This window comes from Merops nubicus, unplaced genomic scaffold (assembly GCF_000691845.1).
Source record: "Merops nubicus isolate BGI_N331 unplaced genomic scaffold, ASM69184v1 scaffold6422, whole genome shotgun sequence".
Lineage (NCBI taxonomy): Eukaryota > Metazoa > Chordata > Aves > Coraciiformes > Meropidae > Merops > Merops nubicus.
The window spans coordinates 4,320-21,257 of NW_008591456.1; the positions used below are offsets into that span (position 1 = coordinate 4,320).

At 44.7% G+C, this 16,938-nt stretch overlaps 1 protein-coding gene across 1 annotated transcript; it reads right to left on the reverse strand.

Annotated features, from left to right (window-relative positions):
* Positions 1-257: 257 nt before the first annotated feature.
* On the reverse strand, positions 258-16,904 carry LOC103782488 (copine-1-like). The gene is made up of 15 exons (XM_008950258.1): positions 16,776-16,904; positions 16,083-16,262; positions 15,277-15,351; positions 14,979-15,050; positions 14,753-14,836; positions 14,190-14,279; positions 7,210-7,308; positions 5,966-6,052; positions 5,804-5,863; positions 5,228-5,361; positions 4,556-4,610; positions 4,425-4,476; positions 2,899-3,032; positions 1,372-1,608; positions 258-552 (listed from the first exon to the last, which is right to left on the reverse strand). The coding sequence occupies exons 1-15, from the start codon at positions 16,902-16,904 to the stop codon at positions 424-426; spliced, it is 1,617 nt and encodes a 538-aa protein (XP_008948506.1). The 3' UTR covers positions 258-423.
* Between the last annotated feature and the right edge of the window lie 34 nt (positions 16,905-16,938).

Consider the following 16,938-nt stretch of genomic DNA (forward strand, 5'->3'; position numbering starts at 1 on the left):
TAGAAGGAAAAACAGCCTCTCCAGGAGCCTAGGGCTGAGTGCCACCACAGCAAACCTGCCCGTAATCCTTCTCCCACCCAGCTGAGCAGTGTGAGCTGCTGTGTGAGCCACTCGGCGCACAGGCCCAGGCAGCAGATGAGCCATGTCAAGCAACGATGCATGGTATGACGTGTCAGTCACTGCTGCAAGGTGGAAAACCAATAAGGTCTATTCTCTGTGAGAAAGAACTGCCATCAGTTGTGGTTTTTTCTGTATTTACATTTCTTCCAGCTAAGAACAGGAAAGATCAAAGATACAGAGCACAAGCAGGTATGAGAATCGGTGTGAAGGGTACAATCCAGACACACTGAGCATCAGCAGCGTGCAGTGGAGCGTGTGGGTGCAGACAGCTCTCCTCACCCCAGCGACACCGCTGGCCAGGACTCAGGCTACAAGCTGCATCTTCTTTCCTTCCGGCAGTTTCACAGGGGGCCATCCCTGCCACTTATAATATGACACCAGCTGCTTAGGCACTTCAGCCAGAACCATCTGGGAAAGTGCTTCCCTGGGAGCCTGCAAGGAAAACGGAGAATAAATCAGAAATACTACTAGAGTAAGGCTTTGCCAGCCCGGTGACAAGCTCTTTTACAGAACACAGAGCACAGCCTCCCACCTGTCACATCTCATTCCCTGTTCCAAGAGTTCCTTGCCACAGTTTAGGAGCACTTCCAGTCAGGCTCAGTGAGTGCTGTTGATGAAAATCACCTTTGTCCTCCCCTGCGCTGCTCTCGCTCTTACAGCCCCACCTCAAGCCCACACTCATACAGCTTTTATATGGCCCTGATCTGGGTGGGAAACTGCCCCAGCCACTACCAACTTCTTATTTTGGGTTTTCATTCGACTCAACTGCACTCTTCAGCCCAGCTCACTGTGCAACATGCATGAATGCTAGTGCCAACAGTGGAAGTAGGGAGGAGCTGGGGAATGGCAGGACTGCTTTCACCAGCAGGGAAGACACATCTCTTCTTAAATCACTCATGGGACTCAACATCAGAGACTGACAATGTGATCTCAGTTCCTCGCCTAAACGTTTGCGTCCCAGGAGAGAAAACTTCTCCTTTACCCCTTTAACTCTGCAATAGCCAAGAGATAGCATACCAAGACAAGGATGCAGTGAGAGCTCTTCAAGAAAAGCTGTAAGAGAGCTGTGACAAGGCACACTCTCTTTCAAACACAGAAGCAAACATATCAGCTCCTGGTGGGAGCAAACAGCTTGGTCAGAACTCTGAGCAGGCAGCTTGCTGCCTTGCCTGGACCCATGCTCATTTTTCAGATATAGTAACTGCATATATACTGGCATTAGGACTCTTCTGAACTTAAGAAACAACTTACATTCTTGAACAGTCGGAAAGGAACAAACTGGACAATATCTCGTGCAGCTGGCTCTCCTGTCAGGGACTTCAGGACACCATTGTCTCCATCAAGGAACTCCATTGCTTTGAAATCAGCTTCACCAACTCCAACAATAATGATGGACATTGGCAGCTTGGAGGCATTAACAATTGCTTGCCTAGTTTGGTCCAGATCAGTGATCTCTCCATCTGTGATGATGAGCAAGATAAAATATTGCTGAAAAACATCAGGAAGCATCCAGTTAGGAAGTTCAACACCAAAGCTCACATAACTGAAGGCAAATGGAGCAATTTCTTTCTCTAAGGAAGAAATCAAATCATGCTGTAGAAAAGACAAAACCAGAATACCAAAGAAACTTATTCCCATTTTTTTCATATGCATAACACTTTTCATTGTGCAATTCAGATTTCCTCTGTACTAGAAAAAAGACAGAGGCTTAAATTCAGTTTATAAAGAATAATTATATCAATTGGCAGAAAGTACTAGAGATCAGGAAAGTAGTACTAAACCAACAAAGCCGCATACAAAATTGACTGATGAATGCTGCTTTACTCACTGACATCTCAACAAGGCTAAAGTTTAATATTTAATATCCCTGGAGTGTAACTCAAGAAGCCGCCTTTTTTAGCTACCAACAAATAGTAAGTATTGGAAATCTCAGAACACAGCAGTGACAAACGTCATGACACAAAGACACTCTGTAGATGACAGAGGGGAAGAATACAGGAGCTTTCCAGCAAAGAAAAGAAAAATCCCCCAAACCAACACATTAGTGTGGTCAAGTGTTTAATATTCCCTTCCTTTTCCAGAGGCTAAGATGTAGTACCTGGTTCTGAAATGAGCAACCACTGTTTTACAGCAGCTATCTACAGGCTTAAAATGAAAATAAAAATTGAGAGAGACACAATGAAAATAAAATGAAAATTGAAAAAAAAAAAACAAAACTGAATTTCCAGTTCCAAAACCCCATTAACACTAGCGTTACGATGGTTGTACACCATTACTGAGATATGCTTTATTTAAACAGGTTTTCACCTGTAAGAAGTAGAGATATTTAACATATGAAGAGAAATAAAAAGAATCCCCCAAGCGTAGGGAAGGCTAAAAAATACCCTGAGAAAGGTAAGAAATGGATCTCCCTAGACCAAACACCTCAGTGTGGGAAAGGTATTTAACGTGGACAGAAACAAAAGCAGACCCAAAGGTTTCTGGCACAGTTAGACCATGAAGTGAATATAAGAGTACAGATCGAAATGCCTTCTGATTAGTCTGTCAAAATGGAATCAGTTAAATCTAGCAGGAAATAGGAGTCCTTCATCCTTAAGCAAAAGGAATCAAGTTTAAAGGAACTGGGTACCAATAGTCCCTCTGTAAGCTGGTAAGAGAGGACCAAACTTGGGATCTGAAGGAAGACAACATCACTACCATTCCATTCTATCCCATCAAGAACAAGGAAATCAGAAACATCAACCACACACAGATCCACAGGAAAGGACAGGCACTCACTGAAGCAGTTCCTTGTTGTGCTGAGTGTGCTGCAAACCTTGCCACATGGTTTATAATAGGAGAGAAATTGGTTGGCCCATAGAGCTGGATCTGAGGCAGGATCTGGCGGTAGGCATCCACTATCCCCTGAATCCCTGCAGGACAAGGAAGGCAAGCTGCCACAAGGGCCTCACAACTTCTCCAGTAGTTATGTTATAAGCATTACTAAACAGCACAGCAAAAGGATACTAACTCTCACAGAGCTGTGAACTCCTGAAGGGCAAATAAGCAGCAGGATAACAGCAAATATACAAAGCACAGGGCTGAAACCAGTGGACATCTGCAGAGATGGGATTTGCAGATTTCTCCCCCATCCTACATCCTTCACATCACTCTTTGTGCCTATAATATCACAAAGCTCATGGAAGTTGTGGGAAAAATAATCTAGTGAAGGCATGACGATGACTACGTTTACCTTGTCCTTTCTACTTTGTCATCCAATTTGTCTTGTTTCATTGCTTACAGTCTAATTAGAGACCAAGATCAGAAGCTCTCTGGAACAGTTACATTTTTATTTTCCTTGTATGAAAGCTAAGACATTGATCCCTCACATTCAGGATTCAAACATTTTTGTAACAAAACCAGTAATCCTTAAGATTCTTCCTATGCACGAAGCTTTTCTCAGGTTAACTAAACAAAATTCTTTAAAGTCTGATTATAAATGCTGCATATTCTTCTGTGGATCCATCTACATTGGCCTGTTCCTGGCTTGTATCAGTGTAGCTTCATTTGCCACTGCTGCTTGCACTGTCCACCATGCAGGTTTTAGTGTGGTACCTCTCAGAACTACTGGTGCAGTGACCCTTAAAGACATAAGACACAGAGCCAATGAGGCAGACAATGCTGAAGTGACCCAGGAAGTGCTTGGGGTTTAACACTGACTTCGGATTCCATATTTTGTTTGCCTTCGATCGGAGACAAAAACCTGAACTGAGTAAAAAATACTTGTTCAAAAACAATTCTGTGTCACTGCATGCTGAGAGTGTTCTTAGTCTTAGAAGGTCATAATCCAAAAGAGAGAGCAGACATTAAAACCAGCTCAACCAACCTCCACTAAGGGATATGGCTATAAAGAAAAAAAGCTTTTAAGAAAACCCTTTAAAAGGTAACATTCAAACATATACACATTGCTGATGAAGTAACCATGGTCTCTAACAGCCTTAGCAGATGCTTTGGTAGCATGACTAGCACAGGCACATTGCTGATCTGAACCCACTGTCACCTATAACATACCAGACAGTCACTCAACTTACAGCAATGAAAATTTCAGCACAGACTAACAGTCAAATTAAATCTAGACCCCTTCACTGGAGCTTCTGTAGTCCTCACAGATGCCTGCATCAACACACATCCACACTTGTGGGTATCCAGGTGAGAGGTTTGCTGCATGTCTTGGTGCTGTGTCTGGTTTTCACCAATTATGAAAGAAAACGACACTTCAAGCATCTGTTTCTCTCTATGAAATATTAATAAAGAGGTGTTCTCACCTTGACAGTAAGGGTTGCTGGGGTTGAAGTTCAAAGCAAACTCGTGAGACACCTAGGAAAGGGGACACTACAAACAGTTAGGGAATGCAGACATGGACAGAGCAACTTGTCTATCGTTGTGAAGGCCCTACCTGCCAGGTAGGGGGAACCTGAGCTCCAAACCCAAATGCAGGAAACAGCTTGTCCCTGGAGCAACAAATAAGAAATAAAAAATAATTATTTAATATTAAAACTTGCTGGTTTCTTCCCAAAAAGCAGCTAGACACCCAGGTTAGGTTCATGCCATAAGGAACACCATCTAGCTCCCCACAGCCAGTCAACAGATACCCAAGGGTTTCAGGCTTGAGCTTGACAGTTTCAGAATTTCTTTCAGTGCAGCACCCCACAGGGCTCTCAGATTTCAAAGTAGCAAGAGAAAAGGCAACCCAGCCACAGCCTGGCTAAAAGACAGAGCAAACAAACACGTTCTATTGAATCAAACATGGCCTTCATGTCAGAAATGCACCATCAGCTACAAGAGATTAGTGACCAGGTAAAGCAGCATTACAGAGTACCCTAGGGCCATAAATGGGCAGACCTGGAGGTACAAGCCATGCAAATTACAAAGGGCTGTCACTATGCTTCCTGGCAGTGATGGAAGCAGGAGGAAGCAGTAGCTGCTCCTGAAGGGATCTCCCAAGGAAGGGTAGCACCTCAGTCATTCAAACACTACAGCTCTAGAACAAGCTGTCAGCCTTGATCACTGACAGCTGCTATGACACTCTTTTGGTGTGGTGGCTAGATCAGTTCAGATCATTACATACGTGTCATAATCCTGGACTACACTTCCCACACTCCAGATGGCAGTGAGGTACTCATTTACCCCGTCTGGGCTGATGTAGTGAAGAGAATCTGGTGACCTGGGATCTCCGTTGGAGCCAGTGAAGTCTATCCCCACCTAATCAGGCAAGATGATGACAGCAAGTCATTGATAAATCACCATAAGCAAATGAGAAGAACTAATCATACACTGAAACAAAAGGTGAGACCAGGCTTGCATAGCTTCCTTCCTCCCAGGCACAAAAGCAGCCCTGCACAGGAACAGCAACCTGCCTGCCTAGCTTTTCCCACTGGGGTACACGCATATTTAAGAAGTAGCAATCTTTTCCACTGATAAATCAAACCAATTTCTCACAAAGATTTTAAGAAAACCTAGTTCCATTAAAGTTGCTACTTGGATCACAAAAAAAGAAAAATATAAGTTGTTTTTTTTGCAGTCTTAATCACTGCAAATTCACAATGCATTTGCAGTAATTCACACTGCAAACAGAAGTTTTAATCACAACTTCATTGTTCTTGCCCCTTCAACTACCAAGATGTGCAGCAGGGAAAAAACTCACTGTAAAGTTAATCTGGCAGCCTCCCATGACATAGTCCAGAAATGAATATTCTGTCTCGATCTGGAGGAACAGACAGACAGCATTAGAACTCCTCTCCACAAGAATAGATTTAATCAGAAAATAAAAAAGACAAACAAAAAAAACCAACAAAAATATTCCTACCTTACAGGATTTTATCCTAATAATGCCAGAGTTTTTGTAGCTATTTTTCTTCTGCTTTTTCTCAGGATGAACACATTCAAACTCCACCTACAGAAAGCAAGCATGCAAGAAGCAAGTTCCTAAATATCTGCATTTACAGCAGGACAAATTATTGAAACAGAACTGTGTCAGACATCACACAATTCCAGTTTCCCAAATACCTGGCAGAATTCTGAACCTTAAGACAGACATCTTAAAAAAGGTTTGCAACTACTTTGGGGGCTATGTGACAAGTTAAATAGAATGCCTTTGCTACCAGCACTAGGAAAATCAGGAGAAAAGACCTCAGAAAAGCATCCTCAACAATGTAACTGCTGCTCTGTGTGCAACCATGGACAAGTGTCATTGTATCAGAAGGAAAAAAAGCTGATCACAAATACAACCACCTCTCTTAACATAATCAAGTTCCTTCTTGTTTAAGGGAAGGGAATGCACTCAAACACAAGACAAGGAGGCAAAATCTGGGGGTTGGGAAGGCCAAAAAAGCCTAGGCTGCAGGTTGTCAGTGGCAGTGTCTCACTGTTTTGCTTCACCTGTGTTAGTTCAGATTTCACATGAGCTAGGGCAAAAGTCAGGAATCTCCCACCAGCTTTAGGATTACAACCACAGAAATCAGGCTGACTGGCAACTAGAAGTGGTCCTAGGCTACGTCCTCCATGCAGATTCACCTGTCTGAATTCAGGCCAGACATCTCCACAAGAATGAGAAGTTTTCAGCGCAAACAACAGAGAGAAACCAGCACCACCAGCAAGTGATTCAACATCCTCTGAACTGGGCATACCCCTTTGAAGCACTGTTTCTCTCTGTTAGCTAGACAGGCAACCAGAGGGCTCATGAGGGTCAAGCAAAGTCAACCAGCTGAAGCAAAAATGTTACCTGAGACCAGCCCCACCTCTGGACTCATCTGTTAAAGCATGAACAAAAGCCAGCAGAACTGCTGGGAGAAGTGGCTAGTGGACAGCAGGCAATGGGCTCAAGGATGTTTTGGGGAACAGGAAGGATAACAGCACTTAAGGAAAAGAGCAATACAATTCCCACACCAGGTTTTACTCTTCTCAAACGCTGGCTTAGTACTACAAAGACACAGACAGAAAAATTCCCTTTTGGAGGCAACAACTGAAAATCTCTTGCTGAGGTTCATATTAAAAAGGGTTTGTGAAAGACTGAAGGATGGACTAAGTCAGCAGAGGACTGAGAAAGCTCACCGGACAGCCGTCACCTGCTTTCTGCAGCTGAGCCAAGTTGGTTTCAAAAGTGCCTATCAAGTCATGCGACCCATCGCTGTCGTGATCTGCACACTGCACCTGTGAGGGGCGAGAGCCATCCCTGGGCAGCTGCCCTGTGCTGGGGAGCAGGGCAGCCCCCCGAGCTCGCAGCCACGCCAGCGAGCTCCCCATCGCCCCCAAACCGCTCGTGCCATCCGCACCGCAAACTGGAACCTGACAGTGAGAGACACCCAGAGTGAGCCCCAGACAACTGAGGATGTTCAAGGGCTCACCCATTTAAGTACGCACAGTAGAATTTTTAATTAAAAGCTTTCTCCAGTTTAAACACAAAAAAATTGTGGAAAAAAAACCCCAAACAACCAAACAAAGAAAAAAACAAACACACACAACAAAACAAAGCCACAACCTCCCCCCCGAACCCCCAACATTTCACAGCCCTGACATGTAAGTGTGATATCATTCAGGACAAGATATGCAATGAGGGTAATGGGAAGAAGAAATTAAAAGTTTGTTATCTAAGCAATTTCTGAATATAGTCTTTTCTTCTGCCCAACAACAACATCAATTTACAAAGAAATTGCTATTTCCACAGAGCACTAAGTCTGTCTTTTTCTGCATCTTACGCCAATCAAATTATAAATACTTAATGAATAACCAGTCATGTTTAAATCAGCATGAAAGCTTCATAACTACATACTGCAAAAGAGCAATGCACTTGAAATTAAAAATACGCTAAGTACAGCTTAGAGCAAATACAGTAAGGTGTACATTGTCAATAGCTCCCCATAAAATCATCAATGAGCATTTATAACATGCACAACACAAATCATTCCAAAAGCAGCCAAGCAAGAGCAGTTTGTGAACAGTTCCCTCCTCCCTGTTGCAGTTCACGTGCCGCACACAGATTAAAGAACTCATTCTTTCCAACATCTGTCTTTAGTCATCAAGAAACATGTTACTGCAGTATAAACCACAACAACAGCTTTCTCCTCAGGACTAAGGGACAAGAACTCATGGGTAACACCTTGATAAAGATGTCAAATTCAAAGGCAGGATATCTGAATTTGAGATGAGGTTCTTTTAGAACTATTTTGATCCATTAGGGATCTTCCACTACTGTAAGTGGGAAACCTGTACAACAAACTGGATGAATTATGACCAAGTCTAGCTACCTAAATGGGAAGCACCACATTATTATTTAGTCTCTTAAAGGGAAAAGATCATCCTAGAGACAATGTCCCCCCTTTATCCTTCCCAACCCACCACCTTTCCACTCCTCCCTTCTGCATGCTCCACCATTAAGTAACTCCCATCTTCCTGCCTGAGCTTCACTCCATCTCTCTCAATACTTCTGATTTTTAAACATCACCCAAAACCAAATGGGTTATGCCAGGGAGGCCCATGAGCTTTAGTCCCAGTATCAACACCAACAAATTTCACATTTGCTATTTACGTTTAAATAACTGCAGAGGAGAGATGCTACTTTCCTTTGTCCCATTTTAAACAAAACTGTCAAAAAGATTAGGCAGTGTCAAAAACCTGAGCTATTCTCAACACAGAGCAAGAAGAACATCACTCTGCATCACAATGAAGAAAGAATTACCAAAATACTAGATAGCATCGTTAATTTGATCAAAAGGTTTAAGTTCATTCATGTATTCAGCATATAGCTCGCCAAGCTCGTGTTAATGTGCAACTGCAGCACAGAAAGGCAACTTTCTGGCTGACTAGGCAGAAAATATCCTGGGCTGCATCGAAAGAAGTGTGGCCAGCACATCAAGGGATGTGATTCTCCATCTCTTGTGAGACCACACCTGCAGTGCTGTGCCCAGCTCTGGAGCCCCCAACAAAAGGAGGACATGACCAGTTGGAACAGGTCCATAGGAGGCCGCAAAGATGATCAGAGGGCTGGAACACCTGTTCTACAAGGACAGGCTGAGCAAGTTGAGGTTGTTCAGCCTGGAGAAGGCTTCAGGGAGACCTCATTGTGGCCTTCCAGTAGAGGCCCCAGAAGAGGGCCTACAAGAAAGGTGGGGAGGGACTCTGTACCAGGGCTTGTAGTGATAGGACGAGGGATAATGGGTTCAAACTGGAAGAGGGTAGACTTATATTAGAAATTAGGAAGTTTTTCACTAGAAGGGTGGCTAGACACTAGAACAGGTTGCCCAGGGAGGCTGCAGATGCCCAAACACTGGATGTGTTCAAGATCAGGCTGGATGGAGCTTTGAGCAACCTCGTCTAGTGTGAGGTGTCCCTGCCCATGGCAGAGGGGTTGGAACGAGATGATCTTTAAGGTCCCGTTCAAACCACTCTATGATTCTATGTTAAGGAGACACATCAAAATGACTGTTTCCACTGTGCTGAAGTACAAGGAGTTCTTCCTTCATTGACTACCATTACTTCACCTGTAATTGTTTCTATGTGAATTTTTCAAACCCTCAAACAAGAGGTTCAGAGCAGCAAATACTAGATGAAGAATGAAACACCAGTGCAAAACTATATTCTGTAGTGCTGATAGTGAAACTCCTGCCTGACAGCCTAGACTCCCCTCCTTTTCTGACCGACTTCCCTAACCACAGCTGTGCCACACTGAGGGGTGGTGTGCCAGAAGGTCCTTCAGTCTGTCGTCTCATTGGAGGCAGGGGATGGAGATCTATGCAGCGGCAAAGCCACAAGGGTTATAAAACACAGAAGCACCAGAGAACAGTCACTTAGGAATTACAGCTTCTCCCCAAAAGGTGGTGGGATCTGTAGCCCAACTGAAGTGCAGCTACACCAGTGCTTACAGCATGGGCAACAAACAGGAGGAACTGGAAGGCATCATGCAGCAGGAAACCTTATGACATAGCTGCCATCACAGAAACATAGTGGGATGATTTGCACAACTGGACTGCTGCAATGCATGACTATAAATTCTTTAGAATGGCTAGGCCAGGAAGGAGAGGTGGTGGGGTAGCCCTGTATGTTAGGGAGTGTTTTGATTGTCCAGAGCTTAATTATGGTGATGATAGGCATTTATGGATAAGAATCAGAGGGTAGGCCAACAAGGCAGACATCATGGGATTCTGCTATAACTCACACAGCCAGGATGCAGAGGCAGACAAAAGAGTGTATAAACACCTGGGAAAAGTCTCACAATTGCTAGCCCTTGTTCTCACAGGGGACTTCAACTTACAAGATGTCTGCTGGAAATACAATACAGCAGGGAGAAAAAAGTCCAGAAGGTTCCTGGAGTGTGTGGAAGAGACCTTCCTGACACAGCTGATGTGATGAGGAACCCAACTAGGAAGGCCTAGATTTAGACAACAGGCCTGTTGTATGTGAGCAGAGAAGGACTTGTGGGTGATGTGAAGGTTGGAGGCCATCTTGGCCATAGAAGTAATTAAATCAGGTTTTGGCTCTTGGAAAAGTAAGGAGGGGGTCAGCAGAACTGCCACCTTAGACTTACAGAGCAATCTTGGAAGACAGACCTGGGCCTGTTTAAGAGACTGGTTGACAGTCTCTTGGAAAGCAGCCCTGAAGGACAAAGGAGTTCAAGAAGGCTAGACATTCTTCAGCAATGAAATCTTTAAGGTGCAGGAGCAGGCAAGAGATGAGTCGTTGGGGAAGACTAGCCTGGCTGAACAGAGAGCTTTTGCTGGAACTCAGGAAAAAAGAAGTTTGACCTTTGGAAGAAGGGGCAGACAGCTCAGGACATCTACAAGGATGTCAAGAGGTTTTCCAGAGAAAAACCAAGAAGGGTCAGAGCCCATCTACAACTTAATCTGGCTACTGCCATAGAAGACAACAGAAAACATTCCTATAAACAATTAAGAGAAGGAGGGCTAAGGAGAATGTCCATCCTTTATTGGATGTGGTGGGGAAATGAGAGTGGCTAAGGATGAGGAAAAGGCAAAGGTACTTAATGCCACCTTTGCCTCAGTCTTTGATAGTAACAGTCACTGTTCTCAGAATGCCCAGCCCCCTGAGCTGGAAGACAGCCACAGGGAGCAGAACAAAGCCCCCAGAATCCGAGGGGTTAGTGACCTGCTGCACCACTTAAGACACACGCAAGTGTATGGGGCTGATGGAATCTACCCAAGGACACAGAGAGCTAGCAGAAGTGCTCAACAAGCCACTTTACATCATTTACCAGCAGTCCTGGCTAATTAGGGAGGTTCCAGTCGACTGGAAGTTAGCACATGTTACATGCATATATAAGAAGGGCTGGAAAGGGGAACTGGGGAACTACAGGCCTGTCAGTCTGACCTCAGCTCCACAGAAGGGTATGGAGGTGATGATTTTGAGTGCCATCACACAGTACATACAGGACAATGAGGTGATCAGGCCCCGTCAACATGGGTTTATGAAAGGTGGGTCCTTCTTGACTAACTTGATTTCCTCTGAAAAGGTGGCCCACTTTGTGGATAAAGGAAAACGCTGTGGGTGTTGTCTGCCTAGACTTCAATACAGCCTTTGATAACTTTTCCCACAGCATCCTCCTGGAGAAACCGGCTGCTCCTGGCTTGGACAGGGTTACTCTTCACTGGGTCAAAAACTGGCTGGCATGGCCAGGCCTGGAGAGTAGTGGTGAATGGAGTTCAAACCAGTTGGCAGACAGTCACAAGTGATGTTCCCCAGGGCACAGTATTGGGGCCAGTTGTGCCCAGGTGGCCAAGAAGGCCACCAGCATCCTGGCTTGTATCAGAAACAGTGCGGCAAGCAGGACCATGGGAGCAATTGTGCCCCTGTACTTGGCACTGGTTGAGGCTGCACCTTGAATACTGGGTTCAGTTTTGCACACCTCACTACAAGTAGGACACCGAGGTGCTGGAGCACATCCAGAGAAGGGCACGAATGCTCGTGAAGGGTCTGGAGCACAAGTCTTATGAGAAGCAGCTGATGGAACTGGGTTTGTTTAGTCTGGAGAAAAGGAGGCTCAGGGGAGCCCTTATCGCTCTCAACAGTTCCCTGAAAGGGGGTTGGAGTGAGGTAGGAGTCGGTCTCTTCTCCCAAGTAACATGTGATAGAACAGGAGGAAACAGCCTCAAGCTGTGCCAGGTGGGGTTTAGACTGGATGGTCAGAAGAATTTCTTCACTGAAGGAGTTGTCAAGCACTGGCCCAGGCTGCCCAGGGCAGTGGTGGAGTCACCATCCCTGGAGGTATTTAAAAGCCATGTAGATGTGTCGCTGAGGGACGTAGTTTAGTGGTAACCTCGCAGTGCTAGGTTAACAATTGGACATCGTGATCTTAAAGGCCTCTTCCAACCAAGATGATTCTATGATTCTACAATACCATGCTTATCATAGTAGTATGGGGCAGGGCAGAACACAGGAAGCCCCCCACATTCCCTCCTGGGAGAGCCCAGAGTCATTAGGAACCAACAGCCAGAACAGACCATGGCACTGCCACCATGATAGCTGTCACCATGTGGCTCCTGGACACTCCCACTGCCCTGGCTCCTTCAGACTTCTGTGCTCCCTGAAACCTTCTACCCCTGATGTACGTACCACCCCGACCCCTGCAGCCCAGGGACACTCTTTGGGAAGGAGTAGAGGTGACCAACGGCCATCACTCCTGCTTTTCTTTGAGATGCAGCCACCCTGTGCCAACTGCCAAGGCAGGAGCAGCCCTTCTCCAGAGCTTGGGCACTCCCAGCAGGGGTGGCAGCCCCAGCTCCCCCAGGTGCTATGGCACTCTGCCTGCTCTGGCACCCCAGCACCTTGGGCACCTTCAGCATCCCCAACCCCTCCCACTGCCAGCATCCCCATCACACAGGGCTTCAACAAGCCTAGGCGAGCGTCCAGCAAATTTAATTTCCAGAGAACTGCCCAAATACTTAGGGCCATCTCTCCCAGTTCACCTCCCAGAAGTGCGTCTCCTCTGGTGCTGGGTTTGGCAAATGAGATGGTGTGAACTCTTCGCCGTCTCCTTTCCACATTCGCTGCTTGCTTTTGGACCAAGAGGACTTCCTTTAGACCTAGGACTGTGGATTCCCCAACCATAAAAGCTCACAAACACCACTTAGAGCACTGCCACATATCAACGAGCCCAGCACATCTGAACATCTATCTCCAGGTTAACAATGTCAGTCATTCTTTGGACCTGCCATGCTGCAGAAATAAAAGCATCAGTATGCATGCTTTTTGCTAAACCTTTCAGCTCAAACTTACAGCATGAGCTTTCTTCACAGAGAGGATGAGGCAAGAAAATTCTGCAAATGGAAATTGTTTCGTACTTGGGTAAGCAGTGAGAGACTATACTTGCATAGAACTATCTATGGATATAAATGCCCTTACGTTATCAATCCACTGCTTAGACCAGAAATTCACAAATTCATTTGCTACCAGATTTTCTTTTGTAAAAATTTATTAAAAAATGTAATTGTTCTGCTACAACCTCCATAAGCCAGGACCAGCAAGAATTAGTCATCATATACAAGACCATAAGGAATTGCAGTTCTAATTCAACCCCAAATTTCTAGATGGAACAGACTGAAAAACGATCAGGACAAGCCTGCCAGTCTCAGGAATCACTGATTCTGACATTAAGGTCTTCTCTATGTCAGTATCCTAAAGCGCTCAATCTGGTCCAACACATAATGAACTTCTCAGCTAACTCAGAAACAGTGCTAGAAAGTCACAAAAAAACCCAAAACCAAACCAAGTGACCAACCAAACCTCCAAAACATAACCTGACACTCTGGCCAGAATAGTGAAAAAAAAAAAAAAAAAATCATAATTTCTGTTACGACTAATCTTTAGAAGTGTGTCATTTCTGCACTTCCTGACTCCTGAATTTGACAGCTCATACTGTTTCAATGCAGACTTCATCCTTAACAGACATACAATCACTGATCTGCCACACTACTGTTCTAGAAAGGCAATATAAAAATTTAAATATGACTTGATAACTCGTAGTTAAAATCAACAGAGATTGAATTACTTGTAACAATAAACAGTATTTCTGGAGACTGTACCTTGATATTTTTATTAAAGTCTCCACCACAGAATGTCTGCAAGGGAACACTGAACTTTCTCCAGCATGGATTTAAGTTGTTCTTAATCACCTTAAAAAGAAAAAACAAACAAACAAACAGCATAATGTCACATGATGGATGCAGTGTGCAAGTCACTAAGAAACACAACATGAGGGTTCTGCACAGCCTCAGTCAGTTCAACCCTGACACATATGGACAGTCAAGCAAAAGCTCTTTAAGAAATAAAAGCAAGAAGCTCAGGGTAAAGTTAAACTCTAGAGCCAAGCTAATCTAACAGCTCATCACCACTGAAATGCAGGAGAGTCCTGCCACTATTCTCACTTGGTGCATGGTTGGACTCTTCATTGAGCCAGCTTAATCTAGTCACCAGGCAGGAAATAAATAATTTTCTGCCAGGTCAGCAAGCAGAATCCCATTTTTAGGAAACAAGACAACTTTCACTGCAGAACTGGTGCAAAGCATGTACAGGATTGGGACTGCCACTTTTGGTAGGAATAAGCAGTCTGATTAACTCAAGAAAAATGTCAGTGTAGGAATACTACCTCTGATCTGTACACCAGCTGCCATGTTCCAGCATCACTCTGCTTGTAAAACTCCAAAAACGGATCTGATTTACCTAAGAAATCCTGCAAACAAAAACCCAACATTAGTAATCAGCCTCCTGTATTTTACTCAGATGAGAGAAGAGCTGGCTCATTAGTACACAGTACCTCAAACAAAGCACAAAGTCTTTTTATATTTTTTTTTTTAAAAATTAGAAATCAATACCTTTTTGTCCAAGTTTTGTGCTTCAATTTCCAAGTACACAAGCCTGGTATCTTTAACCTCCTCTGCTGAAATCTGTGCCACAGAAATTTAGGGGGAAACAAAAAAAAATTAAACAAGAGACTCCACTAAGTTTTGCTCATACTTTTTCCATGAAGGAAACTGTTGTTACAGTTATCTATCTCTCCTGTCTATGTGTAGCATTTGAAAATATACCGACAGAAAATCAGACACGTTACTTTGTCCCAGACAACACAGGACAAAACGAGAAGCCATTTTTTCCACACAAAATGCTACTCACAGTAATGGTGCCCTTTCCTGCTGGCTTCCCCTGCTTCAGTTCCAGCGGCCGAGTGAACACCGCACTGGACACAACCTAAGGTTAAAACACAGGCAACATAAACACCAAGTTAGGCAAAGAATTACTCTTCAGGAGCAAAATTTTCAAACTCTCCTACAAGGATTTACATATATTTCCATCAGCAACAGCCAATCAGAGTCTACCCTCACGAATGGCTTAACAGTCCGAAAATTTTCTTCTCTCACTACCCACAAAAGAGCATCTGCTAATACATGTCCAAACTTAACTTTAGCCTGTTTTTGCTACCTGCAAGACACAAGAGGCATTTTCATCACAAGCAGGCAAAAAGCTATTAAGAATCCAAAAAGATAATTTAATTTACCAAGTCTTTCTTTAGTAACGTGAACTCCACTTTTCTTCTCCTTCCTAGCTACACAAAACCTTCTCAGGAAATGAATACAGACTCCCCAAACTTACTGCCCAATAATCACTTTTGTGCAAAGGAAACTCCATTGGAGCTTTCCAAGAACCATGCCTGCCTTACTCCCAGACTGCCTTTGGTGCTACAAGTGCTTCTAAAGTTAAGCAATTAACTGCCAATCGTGTCTCTTTCTAAACTTCGCTTTGTGATTGACACTATTTTTCCAACCGTGTTCAACAGTAACACAAACTAACCTGCTCAGCAAGATGCTTTCAAATTTGAACATGTTAAAGCCTTTGATAAAGTGGTCTTTTGCCCCATTTTTCATAATAAACCAAACATTTGCTGCTACCTTGTAGATAATTTCATGTGCCTCTGCGCATACCTGTCCCAGAGTGCACTCGATCCCTCCAAGGTAGTCATCGTCATTCAAATCAAAGGACTTGTTATCAATATCATACACGCCAAATTTCAGCTTCTGCACCTTCTCGAAGTAGTAATCTACAACCAGTTTCTTGCAGAATTCAGGGTTTTGGCAGTTCTTGATCTTCTCCGTGCGATCTAGCTGCACAAACACGGAAACAAAGCTGTTGATGATAAGTAACAAGCACGCTTTCTCTCGCACAGGTTTTCACCTGCACTCCAGGGACCTCTGTGCTGGTGGAACTCAGAAGGCACCAGCAGGGCAACATGGCCCAGGCCAGGCTCTGGGACAAGCCAGGCCACTGTCACCAGGCTGACCAATGGCTCACCAAAAAAGGAAATGGCATTGGATAATAAACATTACTGCACGGGAAAATTCTAAAAATTAAGGGAAAGAAGACTAGCAAAACACTGTGTTCTGATACTGCATGCTCTGGGGTAAAGAGGACAGGCCATACCCTAAGAGGCAAATGAACATCCCGATGCAACGCTAAGCAAACACACGAGCAGTTAACGAAACCCACAAACTTCAAACTCCAGAGCCTAGGAGTGGGCCTGGGGAACTGCTCACTGAACGCAACCCGAGACCGTGCCCCCGCCCCCCGAAGACCAGCGGGACGGGAACGCGAGAGACCCGGAGCGCCTGCGCCCTTACCTCGGCCCACTGCCCACCGCCCACCTCCTGCAGCAGCACGCAGAGGGGGTCCGACCTGGAGCCCACGTCCCGGTCGAGGAGGCTCCGGCAGGACACCGACAGCTCCACCCTGGTCACGCACCGGGCCATCTGCGAGCAGAGCAGAGCGTCAGACCCACCGGCC

What these genes read in the sequence shown, in the direction of transcription:
- LOC103782488 (XM_008950258.1), bottom strand. Translation starts at nt 16,904, where the DNA reads ATGGCCCGGTGCGTGACCAGGGTGGAGCTGTCGGTGTCCTGCCGGAGC. An exon ending in CACAAAACTTGGACAAAAAG is followed by an intron (nt 14,837 to 14,978) that starts GTATTGATTTCT and finishes TTTTGTTTGCAG; the next exon opens with GATTTCTTAGGTAAATCAGA. An exon ending in TTAGGATAAAATCCTGTAAG is followed by an intron (nt 5,864 to 5,965) that starts GTAGGAATATTT and finishes CTGTTCCTCCAG; the next exon opens with ATCGAGACAGAATATTCATT.